Source organism: Halichoerus grypus, chromosome 9 (genome assembly GCF_964656455.1).
Source record: "Halichoerus grypus chromosome 9, mHalGry1.hap1.1, whole genome shotgun sequence".
Classification (NCBI taxonomy): domain Eukaryota; kingdom Metazoa; phylum Chordata; class Mammalia; order Carnivora; family Phocidae; genus Halichoerus; species Halichoerus grypus.
In genome coordinates this window covers 32,577,237-32,601,370 of record NC_135720.1, presented here as the reverse complement: position 1 = coordinate 32,601,370, position 24,134 = coordinate 32,577,237, and the positions used below count along the sequence as shown (strand labels likewise).

General features: G+C 40.1%; 1 protein-coding gene across 24 annotated transcripts in view; it reads right to left on the bottom strand.

Annotated features, from left to right (window-relative positions):
• Positions 1-24,134, bottom strand: part of EPB41L2 (erythrocyte membrane protein band 4.1 like 2) — a 209,416-nt gene that overhangs the window by 110,422 nt on the left and 74,860 nt on the right. For 23 of the 24 annotated variants that reach the window (XR_013441115.1, XM_078054720.1, XM_078054727.1 and 20 more), the window contains exon 2: positions 142-623. Coding sequence is in view for 23 of the 24 variants with exons in the window: in XM_078054720.1 (XP_077910846.1) it covers positions 142-609 (468 nt within the window). In the remaining variant the exon portion in view is untranslated. Of the gene's footprint in view, positions 1-141; positions 624-16,403; positions 16,517-24,134 lie in introns of those variants that run through there. The other variant, XM_036120825.2, reaches the window with a different exon arrangement.

The window sequence follows — 24,134 nt, the reverse complement described above, 5'->3', positions numbered from 1 at the left end:
GGCCCCATATTCCAGACACAGTAAGCCAAAATAGTATCTGAATACAAGAAATCTGGACAGGATTCCAAAGAAACAACTCCTTTTTGGTATGTGTTTCAAACACCAAGCTTTCATTTCCAGACAATTCCTTCTCAAACATACCTGTGCCTCAGGACGGCTCACGGAGGGCTTCTCTTCCTTGACATCAACTTTCATCTCCTGCTCTTTTCCCTGAGCGGTTTCTTCGGCATCGCCCTCGGCCTGCCTTTCTCCTTCAGGAAGAGATTGCTCTTGATCTAAAATCTCTTCCACAACAGCTTGGGCGGGCTCTTTTTTATCTCCTCCGTCTTTAGCTGCTACTAAGGTATAGGACTTCTGTTTCTTAAGCCACGGGGGTATAAATCGAGAAATGCCCCTGCTCTCAGATGGATCCTTCTCTCTCTTCTGGCGGCGTGGACTACTTTGGCTTTCAGCTGTAGGAGATGACTGGGAACCTTTTTCCTCCTCTGGATCGGAGGACTGATTCTGCTGATTTTCTGCTACTTCTTTAGGTTTCTCCTTGGTGGCATCTGCTCCTAATGGCTCAGATTCCTTCTTCACTTCAGATGCGGAGCCTACTTCCGTGGTCATGGTTACAGCTTATGCTGTAAACAAAACAAACAAAAAAATCACAAAATGTTATCTTACAAACTCTCTCAGTTTTAGTTTGGAGGTAAGGAACAGGGGATGAGGAAGGGTAGGAAGGGAAATTGCAGAGAGATGATAGGGAGAAAATGTGTAGAGAAGGAAAGCTCATAAGCACAAGACAAAATGGAGATTGCTACTCTTAGAATTCTCCATCAGAATCAAAGAACCAGAAGTGCCATCACAATAGAACTAACTGATTCTGTACTGGTAGAGCTTGAAACCGTTAACAGCTTAGAGAGATTACATTTATTACGTTTCATCTGGCCATAAGTAATTTTCCCCGCAAAACTCCCATTTTTTTAAGGAAAGTTACTTTTCTCTCTACTTAGGATCCTTTATTCTATAATACAAAAAGTTGATTGACTATGTTAGAAAGTACAGAGACACATTTCACTGCAATTTCACGTAGGGAAATCAAATTCTACAAAAATCTGAGGTATAAAAAAAAAAAGTCAGGTATTATAAAGATGAATCCTAAATGTGGAGTGCTTAATGGTGAGAAAATTAAATCTGGGGGAGAAAAGGTTTTTTTTTTTTTTTCAATTTAAATCCCATAATATACCAACATTATTTCAATGCAGCAGTTAGTCTTCTGAGACTACTCAAACTATAATAAAAAATCTAACCCTCCATCCCACTCAACCTCAAACATGGTTTTCCTTGTAGATGTGATTTTAAGGTAAGTACCTCAGGGTCCCTAATCTGAACCAAATGAAGACATTTATAGGGGTAGCGAAAAAGTGCATCTAATAAGTGATCCTATCACAACTAATGAAAAAAAACTGAAATTAAATCTGAAAGTAGCCCAGTCGGTTAAGCAGCTGACTCTTGACTTCGGCTCAGGTCATGATCTCAGGGTCCTGGGACTGAGCCCCACAGTGGGCTCTGTGCTCAGAGGGGAGTCTGCTTGAGGATTCTCTCTCTTTCCCTCTGCCCCTCCCCCCTGCCCACACTCTCTCTAAAATAAATCTTTAAAAAATAAATAAATCTGAAAGTAAATGGTTGTCTCAATTTCACATAAGCAAAGAGGTACTTTTTAAAGTATAGCTCCCCCACTGACATTAAAAAAAAAAAAAAAATAGACAAGAAGAGCAGAGAGAGTACAATCTCTCTTCTCTTGACAATGATAAAAGGCCTGGCACCCTGGCCAGTAACAAATTTTCCACCTATCTTCAAAAGTGGTACAAATCTTGAATATTTCAAAACATAACGTACCCTTGTTCTTTTTTAAATCTTTATCGAGATATAATTCACAAACCATAACTTCACCCATTTAAATTGCATAGTTAATGGTTTTGAGTCTGCTCACAAGATTGTGCAACCATCACCACTATCTAATTCTAGAACATTTTCATCATCCCCAAAAGAAATTTTGTAATCCATTAATAGTTATTCTCCATTCTCCCCTCCACCAGCTCCTGGCAATTACTTTCAATCCATATGGATTTGCCTATTCTAGACATTTCAAATAGACGGAATTATGCAACATTTGGCATTTTCACTGAGCATAATGCTTTCAAGGTTCATCCATGTTGTAGCATGTATCAGTATTAAACTTGTTAAAATATTCTTCACCATCTTTTGCAAATCATGTATCTGATGAAAGTCTAGTATTTAGAATATATCAAGAACTCCTATAACTCATCAAAAGACAAAAAAAAAATTTTATTGTGCAAAGAATTTTGAGTAGACATTTCTCCAAAAAAAATATACAAACGTGCAATAAGCACTTGAAACAACGCTCATCATCATCAGTCATTAGGAAGATACAAACCCAAACCACCATGAGATACCACTTTATATCCACTAAAGGAAGACTATCATCAAAGAGACAGACAGTGGGCACCTGGGTGGCTCAGATGATTAAGTGTCTGCCTTCGGCTCAGGTCATGATCCCAGGATCCTGGGATCAAGTCCCACATAGGGCTCCCTGCTCAGCAGGGAGCCTGCTTCTCCCTCTGCCTCTGTTTCTTATGAATAAATAAATAAAATCTTTAAAAAAAAAAAAAAAAGAGAGAGAGAGAGACAGTAACAAGTACTGATGAGGATGGGGAAAATACAGAAGTCTCAACCTTGATGGCAAGAATGTAAGGTGGTACAGCCACTTTGGAAAAGTTTCTCAAATAGTTAGCATAGGACCTAGCAATTCCACTCCTACGTATACACCCAAGAGAAATGAAAACATATGTTCCCAGCATAACTTGCAAACAAATGTTCATTACAGCCTTATTCATACCAGTCAAAAAATAGAAACAACCCCAATTCCTACCTAAACTGATGAATGGATAAACAAAACGGGTGTGTCCATATTAACTGTGTGTCCATAATATTAAGTCGTAAAAAGGACTGAAGTACAATATATGCTGCCACACACAAACCTTGAAAATACTATTCTAAGTGAAAAAATACAAAAGGTCTGGGATGCCTGGGTGGCTCAGTCGGTTAAGTGGCTGCCTTTGGCTCAGGTCATGATCCCAGGGTCCTGGGATCGAGTCCCACATCAGGATCATTGCTCAGCGGGGAGCCTGCTTCTCCCTCTGTCTGCCGCTCCCCCTGCTTATGCTCGCGCTCTCTCTATGACAAATAAAATCTTAAAAAAAAAATACAAAAGGTCACATGCTGAATGAATGATTCCACGCATATGAAATTTCCAGAATAAGCAAATCCACAGAGACAAAGTAGATTAGTGGTTGCAAAGGGCTGGAAGATGGAGAAAATAGGGAGCAATTGCTAATAGGTACAGGGTTTCCTTTGGGGGTGATGAAAATGTTCTGGAACTAGACAGTGGTAATGGTTGTACAACCCTGTGAATACACTGAAAACCATTGAATTATAAACTTTAAAAGGGTGAGAATTCAATAATAAAAAATAACTTAAAAAATGCTATTCACAGGGCGCCTGGGTGGCTCAGTGGGTTTTAAGCATCTGACTCTTGATTTCGGCTCAGGTCATGATCTCAGGGTCGTGAGATGGAGCCCCATCAGGCTCTGCACTCAGTGGGGAGTCTGGTTGTCCCTCTCTCTCTGCTCCTCCCCCTGCTCATGCATGCGCTCTCTCTCGAAGTCTTTAAAAAACTGTTATTCATTTCCAATATGTGAGCATGAAAACATTCAGTCAGCCTGCCTATATTTAATGGGCCCCTACAACGTGCCAGGTACTGGGCACATGAATAAAAGACTGCCTTTGAGAAGCTAAAGGTGGTATACAACTAAGTCGAGAGCACATTGCTTAAAAGGTGCAAGACAGATACTTAACCCAGATTCAGAGAAGAGGTAAGCCTTTCTGCAAAAGTGGACATCTGAATTGCTTTAAAATGAAGAGCCTTCAGTCAAAGGAGTCAGGATAGGAGGCATGTGCCAAGCACAGGGAAGTGTAGCAACATGAGAATATTCCTCCCACAGGAAACCACAAGTACTGCACAATAATCCACTGTACGAGTGAAGTGGGAGCTTGCTATGGGGACAGGAAGGAAGGAGGAAGATCAAATAGCAATGACAAAGAGGCAGAAGCTAGGACATAAAAGGTTTTGTGTATCATGCTAAGAAAGGTCTTGAGGTTGATTTAAAGCAGTAAGAAGTCATACAAGCATTTTACAGAGAGAGAGGAGTAATGTAATCAGAACCACATTTTGGATAGCCCAACCTGGCTGGAAAGTACAGGATGAGAGAAGAGACTGAAAGAGAAAGACATCCAGAAGACTGTCCCAATAACCCACACATGAGAAGATGATGGTCTGCACTTTGGCAGGAGCAGCGAGGCGAAGAAGAAGAAATGAATCCAGTGGTAAAGAGGTAGACGACATGACATGGTGTCCACAATGAATGCAGCAAGTCAAACAGAGGGAAGGGCTCAGGTCATGGGAGGAAAAGTCTCAGGTCACGGGAGACTGTGGTGATGGTCGAACCACCCATTGAAATAAGGAACACAAGCGAAAAAGGGTCTGATGGAGACAAACTTGGTTTTGAATTGACTGCGACTGACCGGTTTGTCAAGTTGACCACTTGACACACGGGTCTTGAACAGAGATCAGATATGCACGGGAGATGCAGATTTGCGAGGTGTCATCACATGGGGGACAGTTAAAAGCAGCAATGATACGGACGCTGCCTAGAGAAGAAGGGTAGTTTGAGTTTAGAGGGGCCTGAGAAGAACTTTATCCCCACCCAACATTTCAGGGTCAGGCAGAAGAAAAGGCATGAGGGAGAGGAGGAATATACAGTGAGACCAGGAGCTGAATGGAAATGATGTCCCTGAGGGCAATGCTACAAAGGAGGAAACTTTAGGTAACTAGAACATTTACAGGCCAATCTCACTTCTCATTCTTAGGCATTTATTTTTAATTCTATCCATGTTTGAATGTTTGCACATATCAATTCACTATCTCTATAAAGTATAAAAGTATTAAGTGTAGGTCTATTAGGAACATGTTTAACTTCTACTGTGTTGACATCAGATCACCAAACATAAACACCGTATTTTGTCAAACTGGGACGTAAACCCCATAAATAAAGCTAGGTGGGCTACATAGGTTTCGGCCTGTTATATTGTGGAAAAATTTTATCATCGATATTCCTGAAGATCAAAAACTGGCGATTTGAGCAATATTAAACTATATTTTTTATGTAGTTTTTGTAGAAAATATTAGTTCAACATAAACTAAAATGTGCAAAATATTAAGGCATCGCCTTCACTTAGGAAGACAAGAGGCATGATTTGTTAAATCATTATAAAGCTAATATTACTGAGCTTGCTTCGCCAAAAATTTGAAATGAAAATTCAGGTAAACAGAATGAAGTTATTATTCATAAGCCTAAGTTGTTTTTTACCCTCAATTTATTTAAAATTAATTAATTTTAATAAGAGAACCAGTCGTTCTCTTTATCAGCTTGATTTTGTTGTTGTCTAAATTCCACATATAAGAGAGATCTTAAGGGGTCTTTCTCTGACATTTCACTTAGCATAATGCTCTCCAGGTCCATCCATGCCATTGTAAATGGCAAGATTCCATTCTTGTTTATGAATGAGTAATATTTGTGTGTGTGTGTGTCACAATTTCTTTATCCATTCATCCATCAATGGAAACTTAAGGTTGTTTCCACATGTTGGCTATTGTAAATAATGCTACAGTGAACGTGGGGTGCATATACCTTTTTGAGTTAGCGTGCTTTCATTTTCTTCTGATAAATACCCAGAAAAGGAATTGCTGGATCATATGGTAGTTAATTTTTTTTTTTTTTAATTTTCTGAGGAACCTCCATACTGCTTTCTCTAGCGTCTGTTTCACCATTAGGTATTTAAAATTCAAAACCATGTATTCCAGTAAGAGCTTTACATGAGTTCTTGAACTGGTCCCATATTGCACAGAAAGTCTTCTTCCTTCCCATTTTCCATGTACCACTTAAGTGGAGATTATTTACATTAATCATGAAATGACCAAAGTTGATTTTTAGTATATACTCTCTAATTACATTTTGAGAGTTGAACCAATGCCCTGGTAAAAATTAAAATAAAAATGTCCCACCCTTGTCCAAGCTAATCAAGATAATTGGTAGCTCTCTAATTACTCTGGCTATGAGAAATAATCTGAGACCAATCAAGTAAAGTATTTTGATTTTTGTTCAAAATATTTTAGAAGCAATGAAATATAAAACTAAAGTTTCCACTATTATGTTAGAAGCATTAATATTTGTATTTTAATCTTAAGAGCTATCACTTACTGGGTCAGACATCATACACATTAATTTCTGCTCTTCAAAGCATCCTACAGGGGAGGAATTATCCCCATTTTGTACGTAACAAACAGAGAGTAAAAGTTAAATGACTTGTCCAAGGCCACTGAATGGAAGTCCACACAGCCGTGTACACGTGTTTTCACCTGTATTTAATAATGTTGGAAAGATTGAATCAACCAGGGCTCTCGGCGTAGTCCTCAAAGAAAATCCATACCAGTTTGTGAAAATGACTACAGAATGTGAATCTACTGTGATTCACTATAATTAGGGCTGGCCCTCCCCCAATAAGAAATTTACACATGAGTTCTCATCACAAAGAAAAATCATGTTTGAATGTTATTACTTGGCCATTCACAACTGAGCTGATGGACAGAAATTAAAGACAAGGTGCTAACACAGAGACAAGGAGCACAGATATAAACCACACCTTTATGCCTCACAAAGTAGTCTTTCTCAATCACTACTGTATTCACATTTTTAAGTTGTAAGAACCTCAGAGCTGATCAGTAGCGTCCATCCAAATACAAGTTACAAGATAAAAAAGCAGGAAGGAGGTGGGTGGGAGATGGGTACATGGGTGAAAGATATTAAAGAGGGCACTTGCTGCGATGAGCACTGGGTGTTGTATGCAAGTGGTGAATCACTGAATTCTACTCCTGAAACCAGTACTGCACTGTATGTTAACTGGATTCTAAATAAAAATTTTTAAAAAAACAAGAAACAATAGAACTGGCTAATTGTATAAAATTGTATTTTGTAAATACTCAAAAATAAGGGCAGATATAATTATATGTAAATAAGTACATTCTTAAAATAGTTTCAAGAGATCAACAAAGCTCAAACCTAAACACTACCTTCTTTGTTGACATAATGGTTTCTTGAACAAATTACCACCATCAAGAAAACATGATTATAGCACATCCATTCACCATAATTATCATGCCTGTGACTCTCAAGAGTTTCAAATGTGGATAAGCCTTTAAACTCCATCATCCACTAAAAAATGGAAACTCCTGCAGTGGAACGCAAGCCCTCCCACTAAAATGAAAGCCCCACAAGGGCTGGGATCTTTCTTTTTTCACTGCTATGTTCCCAGCATCTAGACTGGCACGTAGAGGTACCAGTCAGAGTGCTATGAAATCGTCTAATCTAATATACTCATTTTATCTTATCAACAAGGGAACTGAAGCTCAGAAAGACAGGAGATTTGCCCAAGATCACAAAGCTAGACTGGGGAAGCCAAACTCAGAACTGCGGTTTCCCAAACTCTAGCTATGCTCATTCCACTGATTACCTATTATAAATACAATTACAAATACCTAAAATCCATCATTAGTATAGTTATATAACATACTAAGTAAAGACCTTTCTACTTATCAGCAACCAAAAAGAATATTGCTGTGACCAGCCAAGCCCATTAGACAAGCATGTGGTTTTGACACAATTACCACATTGGCATACTCCATCTGGGTTGATAGAAGTGTTCATTATTGTAACGGCTCCATGAGAAACAGCATGCATCAGTTCACAAGCGACCAAGCAGAAAACCATCAACAGAGGATCAGCACTGGTTAGGTAAGAAGCTGTGTTATGCAAAACCATTCTTTTTTTCTTACCTTTAAAATGGGAAGTAAATTCCAAAGTGCCGTCCCTATCACCAACCTAAACAACCTACCATATAACATCATGCTAGTGAACACATTGGCCCCTAATCAGAGTACCACAACAAGCAAAGCAAAGCAGATACACAACTCTAGACACTCCTCCAAAGAACTTCAAGCAAGGGGTTCATGTTAATTATTGGGTCCAGATGTTTCCTTCAAACCTTGAGAGAACTAGCGCTACTCTAAGAGCCCTCGCTGTGTCCAGTGAACAACAGGGCAGGTGCTGCCGCCAGAGTGGCTCTCATCCTCAGCTGAGATCAGAGCAATAGGAGCTCTTGGATTTCTACCAACAAAGCTCATTCCATTAGATAGGGGACTGCAGATTTACAAAAGGGAAAAGTATGCATTTCTAAACTCCAAAATGGTGGTAAGGGAATCAAGAGAGGCTTTCCTGGGAACTTAGAGAAAGAAATCAAGCTGCACAACAAATATCAAACTTCTAGAATACCAGCAATGTGTGCACGATTTCAATGTTGTCACTTTCTAGGTCTGACGAAACTGGTTTTCACCTAATGTAACTGGCCAGAGGATATAGAGAGAGCAACTTTCTGATACCCACAATCTCTGGCTTACGTTCATGTCCCCCAACAGCCTACAGCCCAAGAGAAGGGTCTTTTAATACCCAACCACATTCCCTGAAAGCATCGAATGTGAGAAAAAACAAAACAGCAACCCCAATATAGAAATGATTCGGCAGCCACCTAACTCTACTTAGGAAATAATAAGAGTCGTGCTTCTCAAATATATACAACAAGTAAAAAGAGGGGAGGAGGGAAAAGGAGGAGGATGAAAGGGAAGAAAAAGGAAAAGGAAATATCTGGAGAGGGAAAGGAGTAACAAAAACAGGCCAACTGCATGTAATTAGAGCAGACTGCATGTAATTCCTCTCTCCCTTGTAGGTTTATTTTTCTTAAGTGTCAGAAGGTCTACAGAATACTGTATTCCATATTTAAAATATGTATAGCTACATTCCAAAGGGACGATTTGTCATTTAAATTATCTATATGGTGAGGATAAATGAGTTATTTTTTAAACAACCCAATGCTATCCACCCTAGTTACCTTAACACACTCTATGGCTTTTTGTTTTGTTTTGTTTTTAAAGGGATAAAGAATCTATAAAAGAGAACTATTTCTGTAAAGATATAAGCTAGCATCTGGCTTAAATTAAACCCACATACACAAAAGATACGAACTGTAGCCCTCGGCTAGTTCAAGCCTAGGCAGGATCAGATTACATTCAGAGCATGTATTTCCTCCACCCTTTCTCTTTTTTAACAGAACTAAAGTTTTGCTCGGCTTCTCTCTCTCCTCCACGTGCATGCAGCAGGCGCCGGCTCCAGGCTGGGCCACAAGGCAACGATCTACTGGTCTAAGGCCATCATGGTCGTCTCCTGCCCCCTGCCAAGACGACTTGCAGAAAAAGTCTGCTGGTGGGCTTCTGGGAAGATTCCTCCCTCTAAAAAGAGCCACCAGGTGAAGAAGGCCCCTCTTCTGTCTCTGAGCACTGTATACCTGACTCCTAGAAATGCCGCTGCCATCTTGAGGATCCAAGGGAGAACATCTGAGGACAAAGTGACACACAGCAGAGCCAGCATGCTGCACATGGCCAGGTTCTACATGGGAGCTTCCTGTTCTGTGAGAGAACACAGTCCCTACTAAGAGAACAATGGGACACAGCTGAGCCGGGGGTTTCAGTTACTTGCAGCTACTATTAGCCTCTGCAGAGTCTGAGGCCAGCATTAAAAAATAAGCTCTGGGGCGCCTGCGTGGCTCAGTGGGTTAAGCATCTGACTCTTGATTTCAGCTCAGGTCTTGATCTCAGGGTCTTGAGTTCGAGCCCTGCATTGGGCTCCATGTTGGGTGTGGAGCTTACTTTAAAAAACAAAACAAAAACAAAAACAAAGTGGTAAAAAATAAGCCCTAAGAAACTAGAAACACATACAGAACTATCTCAGGTAATTATTACCCCCCACTGGGTTTTATGGCCCTCATACCTAAGAGCCATGGTTGTCAAAATGTTCTATTTTTTTCCTGATGCTCAAATTCTTAAAACCTAGTATCTGAATTAATATCGGAGATAAATGATTCTTTATTCTAACTGTAAATAAGAATGAAACAAATCTTAGAGTTCCTCAAAGATTCCCTTTCTTCATATATATTGGGGGGACCTCCCCCCAATGAAAATCAAGACATAATTTTCAATAACGTTCAATTCAGTAACACCTAAGATAAGTGCTAAAAATCTTATTTTTTAAAAGCCAAGTCCTTACTGCTCTCATTAAGAATTATATCAAGATGATTAGCACTGGACGATGTATGGAATTGTTGAATCACTATACTTGTACACCTGAAACTAATATAATACTCTATATTAACTACACTAGAATTAAAATTTTTAAAAACATGACATCAAGAAAGATGTGTGTCAGGCAAAGTCTTCTCCACAAGCAACTAGGGTTATTCCCAAAATAGATACCCCTTCCTAGAGTGGGGCTCAATAACCAGATGCTGTGCAGAAGTCATTAGGATCCCAATACCAGACATCATTCTCATCATCAAAATGCACATAAACCTTCTCATATTGGACCCTCCAACAGCACACACTAATCAAAGTGATAGAGACATCCAGAACCCTGCTGGCTCTTCATTAAGCAGTTAAGCATTGTGTGGTCAAAATTATTGATGAACTGCATTGAATTCCTTCTTTCAGACAGGGCCCCAATTTTTTTTTTTTTAACAGCCAGAGCTGGAGCTACATTCTTTCTGTGCGAAGCTATCTAATCTTTGGATAAAATAACATAGTGGTTTGGAGATCAAGCCTGGGAACTAAAAGAACAGGATTAGAATTCCAGCTGTGTCTCCCACTAGCCATGTAACCATGGATGTTATTTAGCCTTGTTGCATTTCATTTTCCTCGTAAGCAAAACAGGGATAGAATACATACTTACTGGGGTGCTCTAAGGATTAAATTAGATGCTCTACATAAAGTGCCTGGCACATCGTAAATTCATAATAAATGGTCAGCCACTGTCATCAAATAGGGGTTCTGGGAAAAAGGGACTATGTCCCTTTGTTCACTAAAAATAAAAGTAATAGTAACAGTAAGAACAGAAATAATAGTGACAATATTAGCTATTTATTGAGCATTGTTCTAGTGACTGCATGTGGCAATTCCTTTAATCTTCATGACTCTTTGAAGTAGGAACTAAGATTATTTCCATGTGACAGATGGAGGAAAGACAAGATAAAGGATTTTCACAAAACTACATAAACCAATACACGGGAGAGCCAGGATTCAGACCCAGGCTGTCCAGCTCCAGAAACCGTACACAATACGGCCACCAATCCCAAACAGCTTCACTATCCTAGAACCAACACCTAGCATAACGCCTGACAATTCATTATCTGTTGAAAAAGCAAAAATCAAACTATTACTACCCATTTGGTGTTTACAGTCCTAAGCAATACATTCTAACCGAGCCGCCCCTGATAAATTTCACCTATTTTCAGGATGTGGGTTGTATACTTTAGGCCCTTCTCTCGAAAAGAATTTCTTGAGTCCTTTCACATATAGGTACCAGATACCAGCAATGTAGATGAAAAGAATCCTGCTCTCATGGGGGACAGAAGTAGCAAGACTAGCATTAATATATATTCAAACCACTCATCACTGATTCAGAAATTTGGGTCATTTAGATTCAGAAATTACTACTAGTTTGAGAAGCCGACAGTTTTCTTTGAAACAACCACTGTCGTATCTTCAGGAAGTCACACAATGGCCCTACGTGGGAACTCGTGGTTAAACACTCTTGAAATACAAAAATGCATCACGCTTTTTAAAGAGCACTTGATCCTCATTCTCAGTTGTGTTTGCTGGAGATCTATTTGCTCTCTAGCAAAATTGAAGTAACTTGAATAAAAAAGCCAAATAAAACAGTCCTGGTTATAAATTTCTTCAACATAAAAAAACGACTTTGTTTTGGATTTTTGAACTGGCTAAGGCTGACCAACCCCCAACTAGGGGGAAAAAAGTGGCTAGAGAAGTACAAAGTTAAGAGGAATACAAAGGACACAAACATGAAAAGATGTTCCATCGCACTCATAGTAAAAGAAATGAAAACTAAAAACTCAGAATGGAAAAATCCAAAAGCTTCATCATGTAATCACTGAACAAGACTATAGAAACAGAGGCATTCTCATATAATCGCCAGAAGAGAAAATGGGTGCTAACCAATGAAATTTTCCAACAGCTATCAAAATTCCAAATGTGTATACACTCTAAACCAGTTATCCTGCTTGTGGGAACGTATCCTATAGATACACCTGCACATATGTAATGTAAAATAATTATGTCTGGATGATTCATAATAACATTGTAGTAGCAAAAGATCAATGCCCATCAATAGGTGACATTATACAGAATACTATGCAGCTATAAAGAAATAGTACAACAGAATACTATGCAGCTATAAAGAAATAAAAAGAAGGTATCCATCCCAGTTACAGAAATATCTCCGAGTTACACTGTGAAGTACAAAAAGCAAGATTCAGATCACACACGATATATGAAACCCTACAGGTTGAAAGCCAGGTGTGGCGGTTATAAATATGTGAATACACATACACATACCTGCATCTATATGCACAAAAAAAAATAGGGAAGGACACCGAAGAGAAATGACAATGATTATTATGGGGAATGGTGTGAGGACATTAGGTAGATGAGGTATAGAGGTATAAATATGGGAGACACATTTTTCAGTGAAAAGTATGCACAAACTGAAGCACTTAAAAGCTTTATTAAGAGAACAGTATTTTGCAATAAAATATCCAATGCATGAAGTGAACCCAGTGTGGTTGGTCTGCTTCCTTGGATACAATCCAAATGCCAGAACTGCCATAAGCGACGGAGCCACCTTGCCCTGTCACCTAGCTCTGTCCTCACAAATGAGTTGTATGGGGGCGCCTGGGTGGCTCAGTCGTTAAGCTTCTGCTTTCAGCTCAGGTCTTGATCCCAGCGTCCTGGGATCGAGCCCTGCATCGGGCTCCCTGCTCTGCAGGAAGCCTGTTTCTCCCTCTCTCACTACCCCTGCTTGTGTTCCCTCTCTCGCTGTGTCTCTGTCAAATAAAATCTTTAAAAAAAAACACACAAATGAGTTGTATGGGTGCGAAAGCCTTCCAGTCTGTTCCAGCTTAAAAGTAGTATGAAGATAGCCTAAAATAAAATTGATTTTCTGGCATATGAGGTTTAAGATCATTTTTACATCCTACAAAGAAATGGATTTCCAGTAGCCTCCAATTCAGTCTACATCACAAACCCGCCCCTTGCCCTATATAGGCTGCTCTCCTAAGCAAGAAAAGCTCAAAACCTAAGCTTTTAGAGCAGACCAACATCTTTTAAGGAAATCAATTCTTTGGAAAAAAAATACACACACACACACACACAAACACACACACACACACACACACGGCTCCTGAGAAAACTTTGCTCGTTTTTTATCCTTTTCCCCTTCGGTGTAGAGTTAAAACAAAAAGGTGTCTTTTGTTAACAATAACAGTGGTGCATTTGCAGGTAGGCCAAAAAAATTATTCCTATTCTTTCCTGGAGGAGTGCAAACAGGGAACCTGGAAACAGATTTCTCTAAAAGTCGAAAAATTTTTTAAAGGGAAATAAACCAGAATGGGAAGATTCTTATTAAACTTCTAAGCTGGTCAAACATAAACATCCCCAATCTCTGTCAGCAGCTTCCTCCACGTTTATCGGGAAAAGCACGAACAAAATTGGCCGGACAAGCACGAGGTCATGTTCCCTGTCTACACCTCTTCCCTGCCCACAGCTGCTCCTAAGCTCACATGAAGAGGGTAAAACTTTTGTACAGATGAGTAACTACATTTCCTAGTGCAGCGTCATGCATCTGGTGGCTTCTCGATAAGTGTCTTTTGTGATGTTCCTAGTACCTGGGAAACATTTGTACCACCATCACATAACATCCTATAGAAAAGAAAAATACACTAATGTGCAGTTTCTTCCAATGTCATCCACACCAGGCTCAAAATAGGGCAAAGCCAACACCAGCAATCTCTCCTCATTGTAACAGACACCAGGCAGTGGGCTTTTTCTGAGCTCATTCCACAACTACCTTCTGAATAGGATCCTTATCCAGCCCCATCAGAAAACTCACTTGGTATCAACTGGTAACCTATAACCAGCCTAATATTATTTCTGTGTGAATCAAACTCCAAATTCTTTAGCTAAAAAAATTAATTCTTTAGTTCAGTAGGCTTTTCCCAAATAAGCTAACGACAAATCCACCAAGGTTAACTGAACAGGATAAATGCACAGGCTGCAGACGCTGCATTTTAATAGGTCATAAGACAAAGTCTTGTCAAAATCAATCAACTCGCCACACTATGACAAGGCCACCAAGCTGGAGCCTACACTGATCTCACACTTTCAAATCCTCTTCTCCATAAGCTTTGAAACACTGCAGTCAACAGGCATAAATATCTAAACCTAGCCAAAAAATATCATTCACTTTTAAAATTTTGATCGTTAGCACTTCTGCCATTTTAAATATTTACAGCACCACCAAAGAGTTATGCCAAAGCACAGCATCTATTCTTAAAAGAGGAGACTAAACTGCATGACTTTTCTAGCTTAGGTAAGCAGATCCAAATGTTGACACTACTCTGGTGGATCAGAAGGTGCCGTAGACTGTTAGCATATGGACCCTCCAAGCCCAGGAGGGAAAAGCTGTAACTACAATGAAGTTAGAGACATGCCATTTGGAATGCCTAAAACCCTTTTCCCCCACAAGTACTGCTACTCTGAGCGTTAGTTTAGTTCAAAGACGACTTATTAGGAAGAGCCTCAAACAACTACTTCTTAGGAGGGGCTGGCTAGGACAAGGTTTTGCTTCGGCTAAATATATTTCTTTCTTTGGCGGTAAGAGTCTCAGAATTCAACATTTGTAAACCTGATTCGGTACAGAATTCTGCTAGAGAATATGCCAGGCATTCAACGTTCGGGGTCCCAGAAAAATCCAAGCAAGCTCGATGTCAAAGTTTAAAACTTCCCTTTCCAACTCTGCGATCCAGGTGGGATGGTGAACTGAGGGTCATCAAGGTATCCTAGCACGTGTCCAGGCACAGGACTCGGACACAGGGCAGGGCGCCTCTGATGGGCGGGCTCTCCAGATCACCAGGATCACCTGCAGTTATTCATTCCCACACCCAAGCTGCCAATAGTTTTAAGACACCATTCTTTGTTGGGCCCCCAAACAGAAAACTTCTACTTCCCAAGTACGCATGTGCCTCCCTCCCACAGATATACTGGCTCATGACTTCAGCGGGTAGAAGAGCATTCGTTCCCCACAGTGTCGGTGATAAAGAAATGTGCAGAGATCATCTGGTAATCACAGTGGTTCTGCTTGTTTTGTTAGAAACTAACACAGAAACAAGGCTCTTTTTGAAAGAAGGTTGTGAGACTGGTAAATTCTATCAAGAAAAAGCAGGAAGACAATTTTTTTCTAAGTCTGGACATCAGAACCTGGGCAACAATGGGGAGTTGTCCCATTTCTTCAATGTGACCAGAGATTAAATATTCAGTAAAAAAGAGGTTAATATCTATCCTTTATTCAACTCATATTTAACTCAGGGTGTGACATGAAAAAAAAAAAAAATCAAAACAACATACAATTCTCCATCACTGTTAATGGCCACTAATGTGCAGATGCTAAAAAAAAAAAAAAGTGAATTCAACTCTGCTAGTCACAGTACAACTTCTTTTCATTAAATGACTTAACATGAAAATGAAGCATTTTATAAACTGAAATCTGTCATCCTTTAACATGTTTAAAAAGTAACTACACTATTAACCTTACATAGCCCTCATTGTGCTTTAGGAGTAATTAACTTTCATATAGTATATTGTACACTGAATAAATCGACTGAACAACAGGACAAGTATGTAGAATAAACCAGCTAGCTTCATTATTCTCATAGGTCAAACCTGAACAAGCAATTACGTTAAAGATAACTTGACAAAGTTCAACATCTGCCTAGAAAAATGCAAACAAGTGGGCCAAAACTAAACTCTGGCCACAAAAAATACACTTTTCATAGGACTTGGACCAAATAGAACATGTTCCCTTGCCAAACAGTATACGTACCCAGGTTCCATGTACTCTGTACATTAGTATTTTCCAAATTTTCAGGCCCCTGGATATTGACAGTCTCAAAAGCAAACTTTCTTCAAAAGCAAAAACAAACAAGCATATACCACAAAAGCCACTGTGACAACAGAAAGTTCCTCAAAATCTCCCCCTTAAAATACATACGCAGCTTTTTAAAAAGTACACCGAGCCCGTTGTCTTCTGTTCCCTGTCATTAGAAGGCTGTGGAAAGCTGATGGAAATCCAGCTTCCAAAAGCTTAATGAGCAAGCCTGGCCCCACCCAGGCTGGACCCTGCTGGCGGAGGGCATGCTCCGTAGAAAAGCCCAGCTTGGTTCCAAGTTCCTTCATTCCTCAGCTAGAAAATCCACACAGGTCAAAGAAAAAGTCATCTTCCTGCTGCCTGTTCTACCCACTAGATGAACACTTTACAAAAAGAATGGTTTTAATAATGACTGATCTTATGATTATAGTTTTTATAATTCTATTGCTGAAAAATTTTTCCTCCATTTTTGTATCATTTTGGCTTTGCCTTGGGTTTGTACCCCTCAACTTTTTCTTCCCCCCCCAACTTTGTTTTTATTTCTGTCATTTTAATCCACCCTACAAATAGACACCAAAAGTGTATGTATACAACATATAATCTAATCTTTCTCTATAAACACTATCATTTTCAGATATAGAAAAACTGGGTAGACACATAAGTATTTAATTTTTATGTCTTGGAAACTGGACTATTTTGATTCATTTGTAAAAGAATTTGCTTATTCATGGGGCGCCTGGGTGGCTCAGTTGGTTAAGCCACTGCCTTCAGCTCAGGTCATGGTCCTGGAGTCCCGGGATCGAGTCCCGCATCGGGCTCCCTGCTCAGCGGGGAGTCTGCTTCTCCCTCTGACCCTCCCCCTCTCATGTGCTCTCTCTCTCAAATAAATAAATAAAATCTTTAAAAAAAAAAAAAAAAAAAAAAGAATTTGCTTATTCACACTGTATTTAAAAATAGAAACTCATTTTAATTTAGAGTTATAGGTACCATCATACAGTTACAAAGCTGATAAATCCCTGCTTTATTATTGTCAATCCTAAATGAGAAATGATGGCTACAAAAGGTAATCCTATATCCATAGGTCATATGAATACAAATACATAATGGAAAGCAAAATACATTTAAAGTCACTAAAGGAAAATGCATTAATTTAAAGATTCAGGTAAAAGAGATGGGAGAAATGACTAAATCTTCCTTAATTCTATAATCCCAAACTGTTCCACCCTTTACATTTCCACAGTCTAAATTTGGGTGTATATGTGTGTTCCAATGTAGGTATTTACATTAGTAAATCAGGACCAAGATAGACTCTGGATCCGAGTATGCATTTTTACAACCTCACCTGCTACCATATTGCTCTCCAACAAGCAGTTCTTAGGTCAAGGAGTATTACATGCTCACTTCACCTACAGAGTCTTAAAGAAAAGTCTTTTTAAATTACAACAACAACAAAGCACTTCAGATATTTAAATCAACAAGCTGTCACCTGTATCCACAGGTAGAAAAGGTAAGCTGTGCTTTATGGTAACTTAGTGAAAATATGTTCTAGTAGCATCTCTGAAGAGATTGATCTCTGTCAAAATAAGTACAAAACTTAAAAGAAAAAAAAAGGCCAGTCTATATAATGGAAGTAAACTTTAGTATCCAAAAGGGAGATTTGGTGAGTTTTGGGTTTTTGTTTTTTTTTTTTTTGGATTGAACTTTTAAGTAGAGCCAATCTTACTCAATTCAAAGCATCATCTTTTATTTAGATTATGTTCTTCCTTTAATGCTAAATGTGTTTATTAAATACTGCTGTGCAATGGTGGATTTTCTTCAATATACTTGAAAAAATACTGGCTCCAAAACTTTTTCTGAAATGTATTACTCTGTGGAATCCCTAAGTCTCCAAACTCCTGACACGTAGCACCGCATCGAGTGAAGCTGACAATGGTAGATCTCTACAATCCATCCCAGGCATCTCGTATCATCCCTGGACCCCCTACACTCTTAACTCTCCTACTGCTATAGACTGAATTGTGTCCCCCCAAAATTCATATGTTGAAGCTCTAACTCCCAGTGTGATGATATTTGGAGATGGGACCTTTCGGAGATAATTCAATTTAGATGAGGTCACAAGGGTAGGGCCACCATGATGGAATTAGTGCCCTTATAAGAGACAACGCCTGAGAGTTTGCTCATTCTCTCATTCTCTCCTGTCCTCTCTTGCGTCACTATGTGGCAGCCGTCTACATGCCAAGAAGAGAGCCCTCACCAGAAAGAGACCATGCCAGCACCCTGATCTTGGACTTCCAGCCTCCAGAAATGCGAGAAGATGTGTTTAAGTCACTCAGTGGTGCTGTCTTATGGCAGTCCAAGCTGGTTAAGGCACCTACTTTCTTAATAATGGAGCCCAATGTTACTGCTCAAACTCCTCGGCTGTCTTCAATATAAAAGATCCTGCTCATAAGACATCTGAATTTCATTGTTTAAACAAAGATTAAGAGAAGCCAGGAAAGTGAGTTTTATGGCACTATAATTTGGAAATAGAACAAACCATTCATTGGGAAGATAAAAAGAGAACCCAGAAAATATAAACGAGTGTCCAAATCCATACCCCCGTAAGTGGTAGAGTCAGCATTCACACCAACTCGATCGGTCTTCAAAGCCAACGCAAGCGGTGTTGGCAGTAGAACGTAAGCACAGCTGCTTCCCAAAGCCAATGGACTTTTCCACCAACACTGCGTTACTGCTATTTTAACACCTTTGTTTTCCAGATGAGTAAACTGAACCCAAAGAAGTGAAATAACTTCTACATGGTTACTCAGTAGGTTACTGGCAGAGAAGTACACAAGCCAAGTCCAGGGTCATTTAAAACATTCACTCCCAGTAAGATTTTAAACACAATGAAGTACACAAAATACATAAGGTGAACATCCACAAATGTCTTCCCCCAAAAAACTGTTAACACAAATTTGTATCTATTAAATCTGTCTTGGGAAGATCCTAAATAGTCATGTTCTGACACAGTCTCATTATTCCATTGAAAGGGAATAAATGGTAGATCTCTACAATCCATCCCAGGCATCTCGTATCGTCCCTGGACCCCCTACACTCTTGGCTGGCTTGGTCAGGGGAACATATAGCTCTTGGGAGTAGAGATTACTTAAATAAAACTTTTAAAAAAGGCATGGGGGGGTGGAGAATTAGAAGTTTATCCTCAGAATACTTTTTGTTCTTTTAGAAGGCTGTTTTTTAAGTATTCAAGGGAGTTGGTTGGGGTTAGAGTATGAGACATTTTTCCTATATTTGTATATGTGGGTTTGTATATAAATAGAATTTTATGTTAAATCCAGTATCATAATTTCCTGACTTTTAAAACTGTCCTACTTTCTACTTTATAAAAACAAAAAATGTAATTGATTAGGATGTAGAGGACCCAATAATCTAACTGGTCACTCATAGCTCCCAAACCATAAGACACAAACTCTGTGCAGAAAATAAAGTTACCAGTGTTGCAGAAAGACAATGAAGACCATTCCTTTCAATCCGCCCACCTTTATTCATCTAGCTTCTGCCTGAGAAGCATAAATTATCATCATCTGTCACACCAGAAAAAAAAAGCAAATATTTTTCTGGCATAACTCTAAAATAACCTAAAAAGTACTCCCCAAAACTCACTATTTTTGATTCTACTGATTTTACAGAGAATCCATTCTTCCTACTTACCACTCAGCATGCAAGACCATACTTCCTGAACAAACATGGAGAAAAGTTTTATCACTCTTTTTGATCTGGATGAGCTTCAACTGGTCTATAAAATGTTCTAACAGCCCACATTTCATCACTGTTATCTGATATCTAATGTCAGCAAAAAGAAAAACAAACAAACCCCACTGCACTAGTTCCATGGCTTCTATGCATAAGTTCTCCTTTGACCACATACCACCCACAGTCTAGCTTCTGTCAGGTTCTAAATTCAGAATGATTTCCACAACTGCATATGAGTCACTTGCAAAGTCTTATCCCTACCACATTTTTAAAAATGTAACGTTAGAAAGTACTATAGATTTATGAAACTTTGGGAGAAAAAATATGCTATATGGCCCCAGATTTTTTTTTTTTTTTTTTTAACAAAGGGCTTGTAGATAAAGAATAGGAACAGGTATGGTGGAAGACAAAGCATAAAGAGGTGGTGGTTGGGAATCCATAATCAAAAAGTTAATGTTCTGAAACCATCTAAAAAGTGTTAAGATAAAAGGATTTGTTAGGAGCTTTAATTCAAAAGTCAAAAGCATCACTATTAGAATTATACTTTCAGGCAAGTACAGTAACCCAGCATTTACTTGAAAATGTATTATTTTCACTCAATTATGTCTAAGGATCATTTGCTGAGTTCCTCCTTTGCACCAGGCACTAAAGCCTTAGGACTCAAAGCTTCTTCCCCATTCCAGCCCTCAGAGAATTCACCAGTCTGGCAGGGAGGCCAGATATGTAAATAATTTACACCACGTGTGATAAGGGCTAAAGCAGAGGGACAGGAAGGGCACAGCCAAGTGGACAACTCCCTTGAGGAGGCCAAGGAAGGCCTTACAGACTTACAGTGTTTAGGCTCATTTGGATCGTTTTAAATGAACAAATACTACTGTTAATAATGTGGCAACGACACCACTTTGCCTTAGATGTTAAAGAAAATAAAAGCACCCATCACAAAGCCCATCACAGAAAAAGCAGAAACAAAGACCTTGCTAGCACCTGTGAAACACGCTACATATGGCCAAGTAAAATGGGGTTTTTATAGAATAAAGAATTTAGAGCCAAAAGGGATCTTGGCATCCATGTACTTCTAGCCCTTGCCTTTCACAAATGGGGAAGCTGAAGCCCAGAAGTTAGACGACTTGTCCAGGTTATGCGGTAAGTCCGCAGCAGAGCCCAGACTGGAGGTCACATTCTTACTAATAAATAATCCCACTGTCTTTCCCTGTAGCAGGTTACCCTGGCTGGATGAGAAGGAAAGAGCAGAGACACTAGTATGGAGAAAGCAGGGCACAGAGGCCCCTTATGGCTGGCTCTCCGATGGCCAGAAGGAATTAAGGGCCCCCAGACGAGGCATCTGGTAGACCTCAATCCTCCCCAGCTCTGCCCCTACTCCCTGTACCCAAGAAAAATCCTATACCCTCCCATTCCCCAAAAAAGTAGGTTTCAAAAAATAAAGAGGTCACTGCCAAGAACTTGTGTACTCTTCCCAATCTGAAAGAACATTACATTCATATTCAGAGTGTGATGTATGTCGCCATGGCATCTTGCCACTTAGCTGGCAACTAAACCAGTAAAATGAAGGTCCCAGCAGAACACCCACCTATAGAATGGGACTGTTGTGAGGATCACAGGACAATCACCACAACAGCTCCTGGTAAAGTGCAAAATGCTAAACAAATGCAAGTTACTATTAAACACAGAATGCCAAGGGTCAAAAAATTCTTCTAGGCTTTCTCCTAAAAATGGCTGAATGTATCATTATATTTATTTTTAAAAATCAAATATGAACATACGGTAATCTCTTACCAATTCCATTTACCTATATGTCCCCCCCTCAACATGTGGAAGGAAAAGTGTTTCTCCATCTTAATCCACCCTCTGTAACTTCCCTTCTTTCTTTCCTTTCCTTTAAAATGGCACCACAATTTCCAAGAGACCTCACTAGAACAATATAAATAGCAAACAGGTCAATACCAGCCTCCTATCAAGAATCCTGTGGCGTACAGTCGAACACGGCTCCTACCAGGGCAAGCCGGGGAAATGTTACGGTGCATGGAATAAGCAGTGTGCAGCTTTGGACTATGCCCTGAGGAGGTACAACGCCAGAGCGAGCCTCTCCTCACATTGCTTGTATCAGTCCTCCTTCTGCCTGATATAGGCCTTATGCAAGGCTTGGGCGCCTGTCTGGGCACCCGGGGTACTTCCAAAACCTTAAAACTTTGTTAGCTCTGTCATTTGAAACTGTAGCTCCATTTTGTAGCTTCGCCTTTACAACTTAACTCTCCCAGGCTGAATGATGAAAGAAAACCCCAAGCACAGGTGCTAATGTGTCTTCTGTCCACAGTCCACAGGCCCTGCCCACCCAAACAATAGAGCTGGGCCAGCAGCAAGCCAGAGTACTCACCGTTAATTACACGTTGCCTAGGAGATCTTGGTTTCAGTTCTGTACTCTTGGGTTTTGCTAAGATCCATTCATTCGGTGAGGATTGCTCTTTGTTTATGGATAGCTGTTGAGGTTACAAACCTGGGTAAAACTTGGCTCCAGCAGTGCAAGAGAAGGGTATTTAAATAAAGAACTATAGTGCAAACAGAAGAAGAGCTCGAATACAGGCATCAACGATTCGATAGTAACAGACTTGATGAGGCAAGAACGCTTCCCACAGTGACATCTGAGCTGACCTTGAAGGATAAGAAGGAGCTTACTGGGCCGACTGGAAGCGGGTAGAAGCACAGCCCTCCCCGTGTGAACAGTAAGTGAAGGGCACAGAATCAGGAAAGATAAAAGCCCCGAGGAGAACGGCAAGTACCTCGTCCGCCTGGAACATGGGGCGGGAGCGGAGGAGACGGACAACGGAGGTAGCTGCCAGGTCATGAGTGATCGGTATGCTAGGTTCAGATGCTTTAACTCTACCCTGCAGGTGATGGAAAATATTAATTTTGCATTTCTGGAGGATTATTTTGGCAGTCATGGGAGAACAAGGGACACAATGAAAGGAAACTGGTTAAGATGATGCTCCAGTGATCCAGGAAACAGCTTCTAAACTAAGACAGAGGCAACAAAGATGCAAATGAAGGGATGGGAGTCAGTACATATTTAGGAGGTAAAATGGATAGGATCTGATACTGAATGCTATCGTGGGAGTAATGGAGAACAAATTTCCCAGGTTCCTGGCAGCCAAAGGCCAGACAGTGTGGTGCCACTAACATAGACCGGGATTTCCAGAAAGCGTAGGAAACAGGGATGAAAGAAGCCCAAGCTTCCATTTTAATGCATTTGGACTGAAGGGACGGTGTACAGCCAGGTGGGAAATCAGGATGGTTGAAGATGTGTGTCTGAACAAGAGTTTGGGTTTCCATGCTAAGACGTGGAACTCGCTGGTCCCTCGGTGTTATTTGAAGCTATGGAAGTAGATGAAACCCCAGGCAAAAGAGTAAGAAAAATGCTCATGATAAAGCCAGGCAGACAGAAAGGAAGCTATCAGGGAGGCTGGAAGGATCAGCCAAAGAGAAAGACAGAAAACCACAAACGTATTGCCAGGAGGGAAGAGTCAGGCTGGGAGGAGTGCACAACAGGGCCAAGGGCACATTGCTTCAGGCACCAAGGAAGTTTTTAAATTGTTGTGAGGAGATTGCTGGTAACCTCAAAGAGCGAGTTCAGTGGACAGCGGTAGAAAAAGCCAACTGGCTAAGGAACACTGGAGAGGGGAGGGTAAGAGTTAAGTGTAGAGTCACCTCAAGTTTAGTGATGGAGGAAAGGCTATTGATAGGGAAGGAATAACTACAGGAAGTACAAGGTTGCGGGAAGATGTTTATGCACAGGAGACATTTGGGTGGTTCTGTTTGCTGCAGGCTTTCGGTGGGAGAGACCAAGTAGGAAGAGATTCAAGACGCAAAGGAGAAAAAGGAAAATGGATGGCAGGTAGTTCAAAAGAGGTAGAAGAAAAAGGATCAAAACCACAAAAGAAGCGGTGCCTGACTGGCTCAGTTGGTATAGCACGTGACTCAATCTCGGGGTCAGGAGTTTGAGCCCCAGGCTAGGGGTAGAGGTTACTTTAAAAAGTGCACGCGCGCACACACACACACACACACACACACACAATTCATCTTGGACAGAAG